At 30.2% G+C, this 14,902-nt stretch overlaps 2 protein-coding genes and 1 long non-coding RNA gene across 7 annotated transcripts; 1 reads left to right on the forward strand and 2 right to left on the reverse strand.

Annotated features, from left to right (window-relative positions):
• Positions 1–1,535: 1,535 nt before the first annotated feature.
• On the forward strand, positions 1,536–3,489 carry LOC137831280 (uncharacterized). 5 transcript variants are annotated; one of them, XR_011084393.1, is made up of 4 exons: positions 1,536–2,195; positions 2,612–2,676; positions 2,911–3,019; positions 3,213–3,436. It is a non-coding gene; the product is annotated as an uncharacterized lncRNA (long non-coding RNA). The 5 variants fall into 5 exon arrangements; XR_011084392.1 differs by having other exon boundaries at positions 2,911–3,007; positions 3,091–3,436; XR_011084391.1 differs by having other exon boundaries at positions 3,091–3,226.
• A 1,526-nt stretch (positions 3,490–5,015) lies between these two features.
• Positions 5,016–6,069, reverse strand: LOC137833065 (probable long-chain-alcohol O-fatty-acyltransferase 3). Its single transcript, XM_068641448.1, has one exon. It carries the CDS (start codon positions 6,067–6,069, stop codon positions 5,026–5,028), a length of 1,044 nt encoding a protein of 347 aa, XP_068497549.1. The 3' UTR covers positions 5,016–5,025.
• Positions 6,070–11,253: 5,184 nt separating this feature from the next.
• LOC137833066 (probable long-chain-alcohol O-fatty-acyltransferase 4) lies at positions 11,254–12,353 on the reverse strand. The gene has a single exon (XM_068641449.1). It carries the CDS (start codon positions 12,329–12,331, stop codon positions 11,306–11,308), a length of 1,026 nt encoding a protein of 341 aa, XP_068497550.1. The 5' UTR covers positions 12,332–12,353; the 3' UTR covers positions 11,254–11,305.
• Positions 12,354–14,902: the final 2,549 nt, after the last annotated feature.

The raw sequence follows: 14,902 nt of genomic DNA on the forward strand, positions 1-14,902 counted from the left end.
AGCTTGGAAGTGCAACTCGATGTGAATCGGATGTTCCTCAGGTAACGAGCTCTTAGCTTCTCTCCAATGTGAAGGGGAGGTTCACCTGAAAATGACTCTCCGATGCTTAAGTCAGTAAGAGCACAACAATAGTGAATTTTTAACAGTAAGTGAGTTAAGAGTATGAGATAAGATAAGATTTTACTTCCTGGAGAGTGAATATTTATAGGTTGATCATTTGTTATCTTCTGAGTGGACTGTTATGAGTCCTTTGGGTTAGTCATGTAACTAATAGCCGCTCATCATTGCTCATTGATTAGGCCGTTTTCTTCTTGATGACGTTTTATGACAAATGAAGACTCGACTAGATAACCATCTCGGGCTAATGTTCATGTCCGACCTAGAGGTGGGTAGGTACATGTAGTATTCATGGTAAATCGTGGGATGAAGATAAATCAGGGATATGACAATCATACATGTAAGAAATTATGTATATTAATTTCTATAAAGTGACTCACATGACTTAGAGTTTGAGCTTTGGGCCCAAATATGATTTAATAATAGAATTAAAGGCCCATTGGTTAATGTGAGAAATATATATCTGATGATATACCTAATGAAAACCTACATCTGATGGAGATTGGGTACTAAAGGCTATAGGGTTTTGTCTCTGCAAATAATAGTTCTCTCACTATTAACCATCACGAAAGTGTGTGATAAGAACGGAATTGCAAGAGATAGATTGGGATAAAGGAGATAAAGTAACTGCTCAATTAGGATCACTCATGGATCAAGGTAAGTGCTTATTCCTTCTTGATTGTATGATTGTGTGAGAATCATGATATGATAAGATCTATATGTGAACACATTATTGTATGTGTTCAATTTATGTTTATTCATGTTTTGATTTACAATACATTGTAGCATTGCTAATATTATTCAAGAAAACCATAATAGTTAAGGAGAACAAACAACACAATTTTCACTTTGAACTAGGTACAATTTTGTAGTCTTCTGTTTTCTCATACTCAAATGCATATATTGGGTTTGATTGATGTGGAAGGAGAAACATGAAAGTATGACGAAAGTTAAGCATATTTTAAATGTTTTATTTTATTTTCACTACAAGAAAATCATCAAATAACAATACAAAAAATAATTAGTCACTACACTACAAGAATAATAAGCTTTAGCTGCCATGAAAAGCGTGAGTCAACAAATAGATGTTATTTCTGTAGGTTAAGCCTACACAAAATGAACAAGAAAAAAAAATGAAAAAGATAGTGTCGGTCAAACACACACAAAATTTACACAAATAATTATAAAAAATAATTTAATAATATTAATTTATTTGTGTCAGTTAAGGAAACGAAAAAAAATAATAATTACATTGTAGGTTAGGCCACCTCTAAATAATTTTTAGAATTTTAAAAGTTATCTGAAAAAAAATATTTTATTAAAATTTAAATTATTTTTTAATTTACTTGGTCCACCGCTTAATTTCATTTAGTAAAGGCTAAAAAGGCACTCATCAGCTCGACCCTTTTTATATTCAGCTTTCCACGCACGACCTAATAGGACCTTCAGCCTTTTCCATGAAATGAAAACGGGCAACCTATGGCGGTTTATATCCCGGAGTACTCCTATGACCGATCTGTCACCCAATCTACTCAAAAATCGAAAGGCTTGACCCTGTTCCGTTTGGAGAATGACCCTTATGGCATGGCTTAGTCAGTTATTATCGCAGTTCATATAAGATTCAGACCGCCACTTCTCTGAAAGCAAAAATTCAATTTACTTTCCTCATCCACCACCGAACCCTAACCCTAATCCTAATCCTATTTCTTCTTTTCTCTCTGTTTTTGCTTTGCAACAATTCCATATATGAATACCAAGTCGCAACTTTCATGAGAATATTGCGAATCAATTGCATGAGTTTGGAGAATGTCGGAGCTTCGTAGTGGACCGTGACGACGTCGTGCTCCGGTTTGGTCGTAGAAGCTCGGAACCACCGTCTTCGTGGGCGAGATACATCAAGATGCGACGGATGCGACGGAGAGTCCGCAGACTCTTTTGAGTGAATTCTGAAGCTTTATTGAGTAGCGATTGATCGGAAAGAAAGAAGGACGAATCAGAACCCACAATCGAGTGAAGGAAGAGGCAATGCCGCTGCTCTCTCTGATTTTATCGCTTCCTTAATGGATTACACTCCCACGGTAACTTTCTTTTATCTCTGTTCTTCCAATTTCCCATTTTGCCCAATTTAATCACTGTCCTTCTTTGTTTAGATACCTGATGAATTGGTGAAGCATTACTTGGCTAAGATCGGTTTCAATGTTAAGATTGAATCTGTATACACGAGCTTTTGAATTTCTTTTGTTGTTTAGTTAGAGGCAGGGAGTGTTTGTTAATTCGTTTTAGTGCCAACCACTGCATTTAAAATTCCCTTATTGCCATGGTTCTTTTCATGTTGAATACAAAACTTTAACACATTCAAATATCTTTTGTCATTTTACAAGTTCCTAACTGAAATCTTACATGAAATTTGCGTGCTCATTTGTATTTTAGTTGAAATTCCTACATTTTCTTAATATTTGTGTTTGTGTTGTCAATTTGATGCTGCAAAATTAAGGAAGCTTCGACCTAGCTTTAAACAGGTTGGGGTTCTGTGACTACTGGCAATGCTTCTAGCATAAGGTTCTTCCCTTCCCTTGTGTTCCTTGATACCTAAATGCTAAGTAGCATAAGGTTCTTCCCTTCCCTTGTGTTCCTTGATACCTAAATGCTAAGGGGGTTGTTCTTGCCCCTTCTTTCATTTGCTAAAAAATTGATATTTGTGTCGTGTCATGCAATATAGGGTACCGTAATCATAAGGTAATCATAAGGTTCTGCTTAGTCTTCTATTGATAATGGACTGGTTGATTTTGCCAGTGATGATGTTGTTGCATTAGTTCTAGTAAGTGGAGAAAAGGCACGTGAGCTTGGACTACACGTAATCGCAAAGATAAAAGGATATGGGGCAACTAAGGTGTTGTAACAAGTTAGTGTTAACTTGCTTTGGTCTTGATTAATATCCACATATTTAAAGTTAATGAATAAGTGTTTTTGCAGGCACCAGAATTATTTACAACTGCTTCTGCCCTTGCAACTACATCTGGCTGCTTCAGCATTTTGATTCCTCATATAACAATGCCTTAATAATAGATAATTGATGTACTTCATTTTAAATGCAGGAAAAAGTTAATGTACATGGTGGAGCTGTATCATTGGGGCATCTTTGGGTTGTAGTGGATCTCAAATCTTAGTCACATTATTATTGTGACCTTGGTTACTTATCATTTTCTTTCACCCTTGGCACTTGTAAATCATGCACCTGTTATCCATTACATTTTATAATTCTAGTGTGGTCTACACTTTCCAAGTTTTTGTGATTTGTGGATATCAATTTGGTAAAAGTTATATATATATATATATATATATATATGCATTGGAAGATTCAGGCACAAGAAACATAAAGCTAAATAAGAGCTGAATCTCATCCTTGTTTAAATCACGAATTAGTTTCTCGTAAACTTGAGTCAACGATTCTATACATAATTAGAATTAGAATTTCAACACAATAACACATTACTAATCAGCTTGACCGAATAAAAAAAAATTCAGAGATGCAAGCTATGGATAGAATTGAAATAAACTAAAGGATAAGTTCTACAATGAATTATTACAATGAATTTTTTTTTACAATGAAATTGGATTTGGATTCATTGAAATTTGATTTAAATTTAATTTGGTATTAATTTAGAGAAATAGATTTAAATTCATTTCTATTTACATTCACATATATATATATATTCAAAATATCTATCCTGTATTTTTTTATTTTATTTCACACTCACACTAACATTTTCTTTTATTTTACATGTTGTGTGGGCCTAACCCACACTAACATTTTAAATTATTTTCTTATAGTGTCAGCAAACTCATTCATAATTTTAATTTAGCGTCCAAGAAGTGTAGGTTAAACCTACACTAGCTTAAAATTAAAAAATAATAGTGTTAACTTTGTGGCGGCCAATATGATGTGGCGTCCACATTGTGTAGGTTTAACCTACTCAAAAACTGTCTATATTGAGTAGGTTTAGCCTACTTAAATTGCGTGAGCTATTGGGGTCTACACAAAAATGTTTGCATCCAAGGTATTAGTTTCTAGTTTTTTGGAGATGCTAGACCTACGCTAACAATGATTTTGTGTAGGTTTTTAGCTATTTGTGTGTCTCAAGCCCACGCTAATTACTTTATTTCTTGTAGTGCTATATGGACTAAATTAGATACTATTTTAGAGACTAACAAATTATTGCTATCTAAAATGGTTTCTATTATTAATAAAAAATTATAAAATAATTTCTAAATTGGTATATAAATTAACTACCAAAGTTTTAGCTACTAATATTTTAGATTTTAAATTAGTTTCGAAAAGACTAATAAATACTAATTAAGGTATAAAGTAGTTAGTAGCTAAAACCTTATTAATTAATGTTAGATACCAATTTAAAAATTATTTTATAATTTTTTATTAATAATAAAAACTATTTTAAATACTAACAATTTTTTCGTTAATAAAAAATATAGTTAACATTATAATTAATTATTTTCATCTTTAACATTAATTTTTTTATTTAATGATTTTTTTAGTGTTTATTATTTTTAACCAATTAAAAAAATACACTTTTGCAATTGATTTAGCTCAAAAGTATATATGGTGTCATTGTTTTGGTGTGAAATTTTATTGCAATTATAATTGGTGGACAAAATAAATCAACTAGTTAGAAAAGCAACACATAAAAAAGAAAAGAGGTTGTAGTCGTAGTCAAAAAGTAATGTGAAAAGCATATATACTACATCTATTTATTATGGTGTTGTATAGAAAGGTTTTTATTTATTATTTTATGAACACAGACATCGTTGGTGGCGTATCCAACATAAATAGTTCTTATTTCTCACATCAGTAACATCTATATTCTACTATACAAATCTAAATAACCATTTTCAGTGTGAAGATTTAAACACATGCAATGGTAATCTAGACTTAAAGAAATTGATCATAATAACATACTCTTTACTACACTTCTTATCCATCTCATTTCTCAACAGCTGGGGAAAAAACAACCAATTCGCACTCACAATCAAGAAGCCCATCACAAGTAGTCCTGACATGAGACGGTGCAATCGCCACCGCCGACGGAGAACCATTTTCTTTGTTGCCACCTCTGCCACCGTGCACACGCCGTGAAGCACAAAAAAACATGTTACTTCCCATGTTGGAGGCACACGTATAACGTAATAATAAATTAACTCATGCATAAGTCCCGACACAAAGAATGTGGCAAACATGGCTACTAACATGGCATACGAAGGATCCATGAAAGAAGTAGATATACGTCGTACAGGGTCGTATATTGAGGGACGTAGAATACGAGAAACGATAAGGTTCCATCTATGACCCCAAAACTCTTGAAGCGAGGTGGAAAGGTAGGGTTCGTCGAACTGTGATTCTATCTCAACGTTAAAAATGATTCGAACTGGTGTTGCAACAATGAAGAACGCAATCTCTAAGCCAAGGTACAAGTGGCAACAGTAGAGTAGCAGCATAAAATAAGGGTGCAAGTGTTGATTGTTGTGATAAATAGCTGCTATGATTGCAAAAATAAGTGCTTTTAGAGGCAAAAGCCATTTGGGTTTGTTGGTGGTGGTGTTTTGTTTGGTTGGTGGGTGTTGTTTGGGAGTGATGGGGAGGGAAGCTATGGAGATGAAGTGAAGAATGTTTGGGGGAGATAGGGCAAGAGGGCCTTGGTTAAAGGAGAAAAGGATGAGTTTGAAAGTGGCAAGCCAAACAAGGAAGAAAGAAGTGTAGCCAACTAGGTTAGGTGAAGAGATTTTGAAGGGAAAAGTGATTAAGATGTAAAGAATTGGAATGAGGGAGAGAAGTCTGAAGAAGCCTTTGGGTATTCTTGCAGCTATGTAATAGCAATAACAGAGACCTAAGATTGCTGAAATCCATACTCTGATGAACTTTTCAATTTCACCCTCCATCTTCAATCAATATTATCAGTTTCTGAAGTTTTATGGAAATGATGAATAATATTATATAGATGGGAGGAACATTCTTCCATACATTTTTTTAATCAACATGTCCATGTTCAAGACTTTGGACTTTTTTTTCTGAATAATACAGAAATTGAAAAAAACTCTCCAGCTCAACCACATTATATTTTCCAACATAGAATAGTTTACTATTTAGAAGTGAGAATTTGGTAATTGGGAAGTCTAGTTTTCACATATTTTTTCATTTCTGACATGAAAATTTTCTTGGAATTTGGATCCCGGAGGGCCTAATTTTGCATGCAGTTTTGAATTTTTATTTTTTCTATTTTAAAATTATAAATGACCATCCATACCTATAATTTTAGTTAACATTTTCAACTACGTTTTTCAAAAATCAGATCAAAAAATTTCATTTACCAATAACAATAAACATCCACAAAAGTTTAATATTGTTAAAAGTTTAACCAAATTATATTCAACCTTACATAATTTAATAATTTTTTCCTTCCACAAATTATTTAAAATTTATTTTCTTTCTTTTTAATTAAATTTTCACAACATCTTTTTTACCTATTTTAAAATTTTATTTCATTATTCTTTTTTTCTTCCTAACTCACTCTTTAGAATTAAAAATATATATATAAAAATCTCCCCTCCGATAAAGTTTCAGATGCAAAAATTAGAAAATATTTTAAATTAAATTATTCAAAATATTTTTATGTACAATATTTTTAAAATTTATTTTATTATTCCTTCTCACCCACTCTACTACGAAGAAACAAAACATAGGCGAGGATTTATTTTTCAATTTTCGTAGTATTCACAGATAAAAGTTTTGTCTGGAATGACAATTACATGCAAATAATTTATGATGTGGAATAGAGTAAAATATAAAACACGATCCACAAAAATATATATTATATTCGAAAGTAAACGAGTGGTTCAATCAATTTGTCATTGCCGCAACAGACAAAAATTTATTGACTCTTCGGTAACTAGTATCTTGACCGTGCAAAGCACGGGAATATTTTTAAAATATGATATTTACATATATTACATTAAATTTGTTTTTTTCACATATAATATATTAAATTATAATATTAGTTTTACAATAATTTATAAGTTAAAATTAAATTAATTAAGAATAATATAAATTAAAAATAAATACAATTGGTATATTAAAAACACAATATAAAAAATTTTACATGAACTATGAAGTTATTTATTTTTTATAACAATAATTAATCACAGGATCATATATGTAAAGTTATATACTTAATTTATAATATTAAAAAAGTAAAGAAAAATAATGTTGATATAGTACATTCAATTTGACATTGAGTATGAGCTCTATCATAATTATAAATCAAAATTAGATTAATTATTACTAAACAATCTAAGAATAGATCAAATTCATCTAGGATGATGGTAGAGTCTCTCTTTTGAATATCATATTTTCATGAAGACTTGTAATGTTAGAAAAAAAATTAAATAAGATTTATTAAATAAAAAAATAATAAAATACATTAACTAAATATACCTTATTTGAATACTCTTCATAACAAAATGAGCTCTCTGAATGAAATTTTATTTTGATGTGATTATGTTTAATTCATTTGGTAACTGCAGAAATAAACGATATGTAAGGTATCTGTCATATACAATATGCATGAGGTAGTAATAAAGAATGAAAATTTAAAAATCATATCTTGGTGTAGCTGCCTTAGCCTTATTATGCATGTATGCATGATTTTGGAAAACATTGTATGCTTACTTCCTATTATTAAATAAACACTTTTGTCATAATACTTGTCACACAATGCAACATATGATGAATTATAGCACTTACTATTAGAGAAATAATGCAATAGATTGATTACTTTTTCACAACATAACACTCAATTCATACAACAATTTTGTGTAAATCATAAAATAATATCCAGAACAACACTTGTGAAATAAGATGTACTGTTAAATTTAAAGCTTTGTAACATGAGGCCGATCTCATGGGTTAGTTGGGAAGATGTATGTAAATCAAAAGAGGAGGGTGGTTTGGGGATCAGAGATATTCGGAAGATCAATTATTCTCTCCTGGCCAAATGGAGATGGCGTTTTGTGTGTCGGAAGAGAAAGGGAAGTGGAAGGACCTTCTGGTCTCAAAGTATGGGATGAATTTTGATTGTCCACAAACTCCAGTGAAATTTCAGACATGGTGGTGGAGAGACCTACAGAAAGTATGTACAGAGGGAGAAGGAACAAGTTGTGGTTCCAACAACAGCTACTTTGGAGATTAGGAGGTGGTGAAAAGGCAAAATTTTGGGAGGATGTGTGGATTGGTAACGACAATCTCAAAACTCTTTACCCTAGGTTGTTCTCATTATCTTTAAACCAGGGTCAAAAGGTGAATGAGGTTGGGGAGTGAGAAGATGCAGCATGGCGATGGAAAGTAAGGTGGAAGAGGGACATATTTGAGTGGAAAACTTTGTTGGAAGCTGATTTTATCCAACACATAGCCCGGGCAAGCTTGTCAAGGGAACCAGGTGCAATTTTGTAGTCTTCTATTTTCTCATACTCAAAGGCATATATTAGGTTTGATTGATGTGGAAGGAGGAACATGATTTTATAGCAATTTTTCTGTGTAGATATGTAAACATACCCGGTGTATATATGGTTAGAGACTATCATATAATGTTTATGTGTTAAATGTTTTATTTTATTTTTTTATTTTCACTATAAGAAAATCATTAAATAACAACATAAAAAATAATTAGTTACTATATTGACTAAATTAGATGCTACTTTAGAGACTAAAAAATTATTACTATCTAAAATGGTTTCTATTATTAATAAAAAAATAAAATAATTTATAAATTGGTATATAAATTAGCTACCAAAGTTTTAGCTACTAATACTTTAGATTTTAAATTAGTTTCTAAAAGACTAATTTATAATATAAAGTAGTTAGTAGCTAAAACCTTATTAATTAATGGTTAGATACCAATTTAAAAATTACTTTATAATTTTTTATTAATAATAAAAACTATTTTAAATACTAATATAATTTTTTTAGTTTATAAAATAGTTTCTAATGTAGTCAATATTATAATTAATCATTTTATTCTTTAAAAATAATTTTTATTTAATGATTTTTTTAATGTTTATTATTTTTAAACAATTAAAAAAAATACACTTTTGCAATCAAAAGTATATATGGTATCATTGTCTGGGTGTGAAATTTTATTGAAATTATAATTGGTGGAAAAAATAAATCAACTAGTAGAAATGATATTTGATAACATGAGAGTTGTATACAACGTGATTGATTTAGATATAAATATATTGTACCTGTGTGGTTGATGGGGCCCAGGTAATACTGGTCCGCTGGGTACACAATTCGCTGACGTGTCGGTTATCTTCTAATTCATTTGTCTTCTCCTCTCGTTGTAAGTGCTCCGTCGGTCGGGGGTAACTGCGATTACACTCTGACGCTCAAGTCAGTGTCAAGGTTTCTGGTATTCTAGTGATATATGAAAAACGTACATTTTTCTCCATTCAGAAGTCTTATTTATAGGTTGACTTATGTATGTGTGATGGTTTCCCCTTATCACGGAGGCGTGTTTACTGATTTTTATCACGTTGAGATATTACCCGAATATTCTAAAGCGTATTTGGCGCATTCAATTTCAGTTGTAACTGCTTCTTTATTGTAATAGTATAAAAAATATTAAAATAATAGTATGAGAATTGTAATAAGATTATACAGAAAAGTAGGATTGAAAATATTATTACCCTTTAAAAAAAAAGCAACACATAAAAAAAGAGGTTGTAGTCGTAGTCAAAGTAAATGTAAAAAGCATCCATACTACACATATTTATGGTGTTGTATAGAAAGGTTTTTGTTTATTATTTTATGAACACACACATGGTTGGTGGCGTATCCGACATAAATAGCTCTTATTTCTCACATCAGTAACATATTCTACTATACAAATCTAAATAATTAGGGGTTTTGACCATCATGGGTTATTTTATTTTTTTTTACCAAAATGGAGTCCGTTTAAAAAAAATTACAAATTTAGGTAAGTTGTGTCAATTCGGCACGACTTCATATGTACAAATCGTCCCAATTAGACACGACTGTCATGTCATACTGAAGTCGTGCCAACTTGACACTACTTCTGCCATGTCATATTGAAGTCGTGCCAACTTGGCACGACTTCTACCACATCATAATTTTTATTTTTATTTTTATTTTATTGTTTATATTGGGTAGTAAGTTATGTAATGTTAAAAATTAATTTGCTATGAAAGAATGAAGCACAATCTGCTATGTGTCATGTGCAAAGATATGACCGATAAAATTCAGTCTTTGACGTAGAAGATATGCTGACTATCGAACATCGACGCTACCCAATGACATACACAGTTAAATTAAATGAATGATGGTGTGATTGTGGGGAATTTCAAGGTTTACGTCTGCCTTGTTCACATGTAATTGTTGTTTGTTCATTTTGTCATTTACAGGTAACGACATTTGTGACCCAATATACAATTTGCACAATATTTTAAAGGTTTATGAGGTCCAATTTAATCCAGTTCGAAATTAGGATTATTGGTCTACTTACACGGGACCAAATTTCTTACCTGACCCCATCATGTGTCGACATCAATCAAGAAGACCTAGCACTCAACGCATTTGTAACGAAATGGATGATTCAATTTCAAATAAGCCAAAAAAATGTTTATATTGTAGAACGAAAGGTCAGAATAGAAGCAATTGTCCGCACATACAAGCTTAATAATAAAATTCAATTCAAGTTTGATTATTAATTTCCTCATTTTCTTTATCTATTCATTCATAACACTCTTAGAACATCCATTTTCTTTATCTATGTATTTATTCATTCAATTCAAACATGATCCATATACGATTATCCAATATTTTGTTCCTTAAAACTAACACTCTTAGAAAATTATGTATCAAATGAATTTTTAACATCACATAACTTACTATCCAATATATAAACAATAAAATTAAAAAAAAAAATTATGACATGGCAGAGTCGTGTCAAATTAAGACGATTTGTGCATATGAAGTCATGCTAAATTTACATAAATTTTTTTAAACGGACCCAATTTTAATAAAAAGTAAAAAAAATAACTCCATCATGGTAAAAAAACACAAAGGTAAAAACTCTTATATGCAGTGATTGTTTAACCATTTTCAGTGTGAAGATTTAAACACATGTAATGGTAATCTAGACTTAAAGAAATTGATCATAATAGCATACTCTTCAGTACACTTCTTTTCCATATCATTTCTCAACAGCTGGGGAAAAAATAACCAATTCGCAGTCACAATCAAGAAGGCCACCACAAGTAGTCCTGACATGAGACGGTGCAATCGCCACCGCCGACGGAGAACCATTTTCTTTGTTGCCACCTCTGCCACCGTGCACACGCCGTGAAGCACAAAAAAACATGTTACTTCCCATGTGGGAGGCACACGTATAACGTAATAATAAATTAACTCATGCATAAGTCCCGACACAAAGAATGTGGCAAACATGGCTACTAACATGGCATACGAAGGGTCCATGAAAGAAGTAGATATACGTCGTACAGGGTCGTATATTGAGGGACGTAGAATACGAGAAACCATAAGGTTCCATCTATGACCCCAAAACTCTTGAAGCGAGGAGGAAAGGTAGGGTTCGTCGAACTGTGATTCTATCTCAACGCCAAAAATGACTCGAACAGGTGTTGCAACAATGGCCAACACCACCTCTAAGCCAAGGTACAAGTGGCAACAGTAGAGTAGCAGCAATAAATAAGGGTGCAAGTGTTGATTGTTGTGATGAATAGCTACTATGACTGCAAAAATAAGTGCTTTAAGGGGCAAAAGCCATTTGGGTTTGTTGGTGGTGGTGTTTGGTTTGGGAGTGATGGGGAGGGAAGCTATGGAGATGAAGTGAAGAACGTTTGGGGGAGATAGGGCAAGAGGGCCTTGGTTGAAGGAGAAAAGGATGAGTTTGAAAGTGGCAAGCCAAACGAGGAAGAAGGAAGTGTAGCCAGCTAAGTTAGGTGAAGAGATTTTGAAGGGAAAAGTGATTAAGATGTAAAGAATTGGAAGGAGGGAGAGAAGTCTGAAGAAGCCTTTTGGTATTTTTGCAGCTATGTAATAGCAATAAGAGAGACCTAAGATGGCTGAAATCCATACTTTGATGAACTTTTGAATTTCAGCCTCCATCTCCTTCAATCTATGTCATCAGTTTCTGAAATTCTATGGAAATGATGAGTAATATTATATAGATGGGTGGAACATTTTTTAATTAATCAACATGTCCATGTTCAAGACTTAGACTTTTTTCTGAATAGTACAGAAATTAAAAAAAAAACTCCAGCTCAACCACGTTTTATTTTTCAACATAGAATAGTTTACTATTTAAAATGTTTGATTATGTGGATGTAATATTCACAGAAGAAAGTGAAAATATATCTGTCATTTGAATTCAAACTTTCTTGGGAAATGGGGAAGAGAATGAGAAAATAAACCCTAAAATAAACCCGCAAAGAAATATAGAGAAAAAAATCAAATCATGTGTTATTTTTTATTTTATTTTTGTTTATTTTATTATTTTATTTTACTGTTTGTAGTATTTTGTATGTAAGGTTTTTTAATATTAAAAAACAATTTATTTTATTTATTTATATGAGATGTGATTTATTTTGCAATTTTATAGTATATGCTTAATATTTTAAGAAACTATAACTACAAGAAAATCTAAATTTTTAGATACTAAAATAATTAGTTGCAATAGTAACTAAATTAGAGACAATTTTAGAAACTAAAACAAAATTTGGTTTCTAAATTAGTTTCTATTATGATTAGTATCTAATTAGCAACCAAGGTTTTAACTACCAATTATTTAGTTTCTAATTAGATACCAATTTAAAAACTATTTAATAATAATAGAAACCAAATTTTGTTTTAGTTTATAAAATAGTCTCTAGTTTAGTTACTATTGCAACTAATTATTTTGGTATATAAAAATTGATTTCTATTTCATGATTTTTTTGTAGTATACTTCATGTTCAGTTTTTATTTAATTTTTTGGTGTTGTGTTTATATTAATATAGTTTTGTGTATAATTATTACGTTTATGAGTTATAATTTATTTGATAATAATTTGTTATGAAATTCTTTTATATTGTTAACTTTTATTTTTCATTACTACATGGTTTTTAATATTAAAAAATAATTTTTTTTATTTATATAAGATCTAATTTATTTTTTAATTTTATAGTATATGTTTAATATTTTAATAAATTACTTTAAGTTCTGTTTTTATTTAATTTATTGAATACTTATTTTCTTTCTAATTATAATTTTTAAATTATAACTATTTTTACATTTAATACATATTTATTTTCTAATTATCATTTTTAAATCTATGTGAAAGTTGTTTATTTTTAAACAAAAATAACTTATTTTATTATTAAATTTTTTTAATAGACAAAGGTAAATTTGCAAAATAATATTTTACATCTTTAAAAAAATTATAATTTTTTCATCGTCATTACATCACTCACAAATCCTCATAAATTTTCTTCACACATGAACTCTAACATATATATATATATATATATATATATATATATTAATTTAAACAACTTCACTTTTTTCAGACTTTCTTCTCACATCTTCACACATTATCTTTCTTAAATCCTTACACATCCACTTCACAATTCAAGCTTCACAATTCAAGCTGACCATAAAACATCACCACCCCAATTCAAACACATCCTAAAAGTGAGAATTTGATTATTGGGAAGTCTAATTCTCACATATTTTTACATGAAAATTTTCTTGGAATTTGGATTCGGAGGACCTAATTTTGCATGCCGTTTTGAATTTTTATTTTTTCTATTTTAAAATTAGTAAATGACCATACCTATATATTTCTAGTTAACATTGTCAACTACATTTTTTAAAATCATATCAAAAAAAAATTATTTACCAATAACAATAAACATCCACAAAGTTTAATATTTTCTTTTTAAAAGTTTAACCTATTATATTCAATCTTACATAATTCAATAATTTTTTCCTTTCACAAATAATTTAAAATTTATTTTCTTTATTTTTAATTAAATTTTTCGCAACATCTTTTTTACCTATTTTAAAATTTTATTATTCCTTTCTTCTTCCTCCCTCACTCTTTAAATAAATATAAAAAGCTCCTCTCCGATAAAGTTTCAGATGCCAAAATTAAGAAAAATATTTAAAATATTTTTTTATGTACAATATTTTTAAATTTTATTTTATTATTCCACTCTCACCCATTCTACTACAAAGAAACAAAACATAACCAAAGATTTTTTTTTTCAATTTTCGTAGTATTTACAGATAAATGTCTGTTTGGAATGACAATTACATGGAAATAATTTATGATGTGGAATAGAATAAAATATAAAACACGATCCACAAAAATATATATTATATTCGGAAGTAAACGAGTGGTTCTATCAATTTGTTATTGCCGCCACAGACAAAATTTTATTGACTTTCAGTAATTGTTCGCGCCAGAAGATGCAAAAGGAACCTACTTCTTTCTTTCCAATTTCTTCACACACAAAAATTCATTATCATATTATAATCACAACATATTGTAGTTTTATTTAGATAGATTTTATCAACGTTCTATGTACTAATATAATTGTTTGTTAATATAATTTATTATTTAGTTGTAAACACGTAACATGCAAACTAAATATATAATTTAATTTTTCAATAAATAAATATTACCTTATTGATCCT

The sequence above is a fragment of the Phaseolus vulgaris genome, chromosome 6, assembly GCF_000499845.2.
Source record: "Phaseolus vulgaris cultivar G19833 chromosome 6, P. vulgaris v2.0, whole genome shotgun sequence".
NCBI classification, from domain to species: Eukaryota; Viridiplantae; Streptophyta; class Magnoliopsida; order Fabales; family Fabaceae; genus Phaseolus; species Phaseolus vulgaris.

Bases quoted from the DNA above. Each gene is read 5' to 3' on its own strand.
- LOC137833066 (XM_068641449.1), bottom strand. From the start codon at position 12,331: ATGGAGGCTGAAATTCAAAAGTTCATCAAAGTATGGATTTCAGCCATC.
- LOC137833065 (XM_068641448.1), bottom strand. From the start codon at position 6,069: ATGGAGGGTGAAATTGAAAAGTTCATCAGAGTATGGATTTCAGCAATC.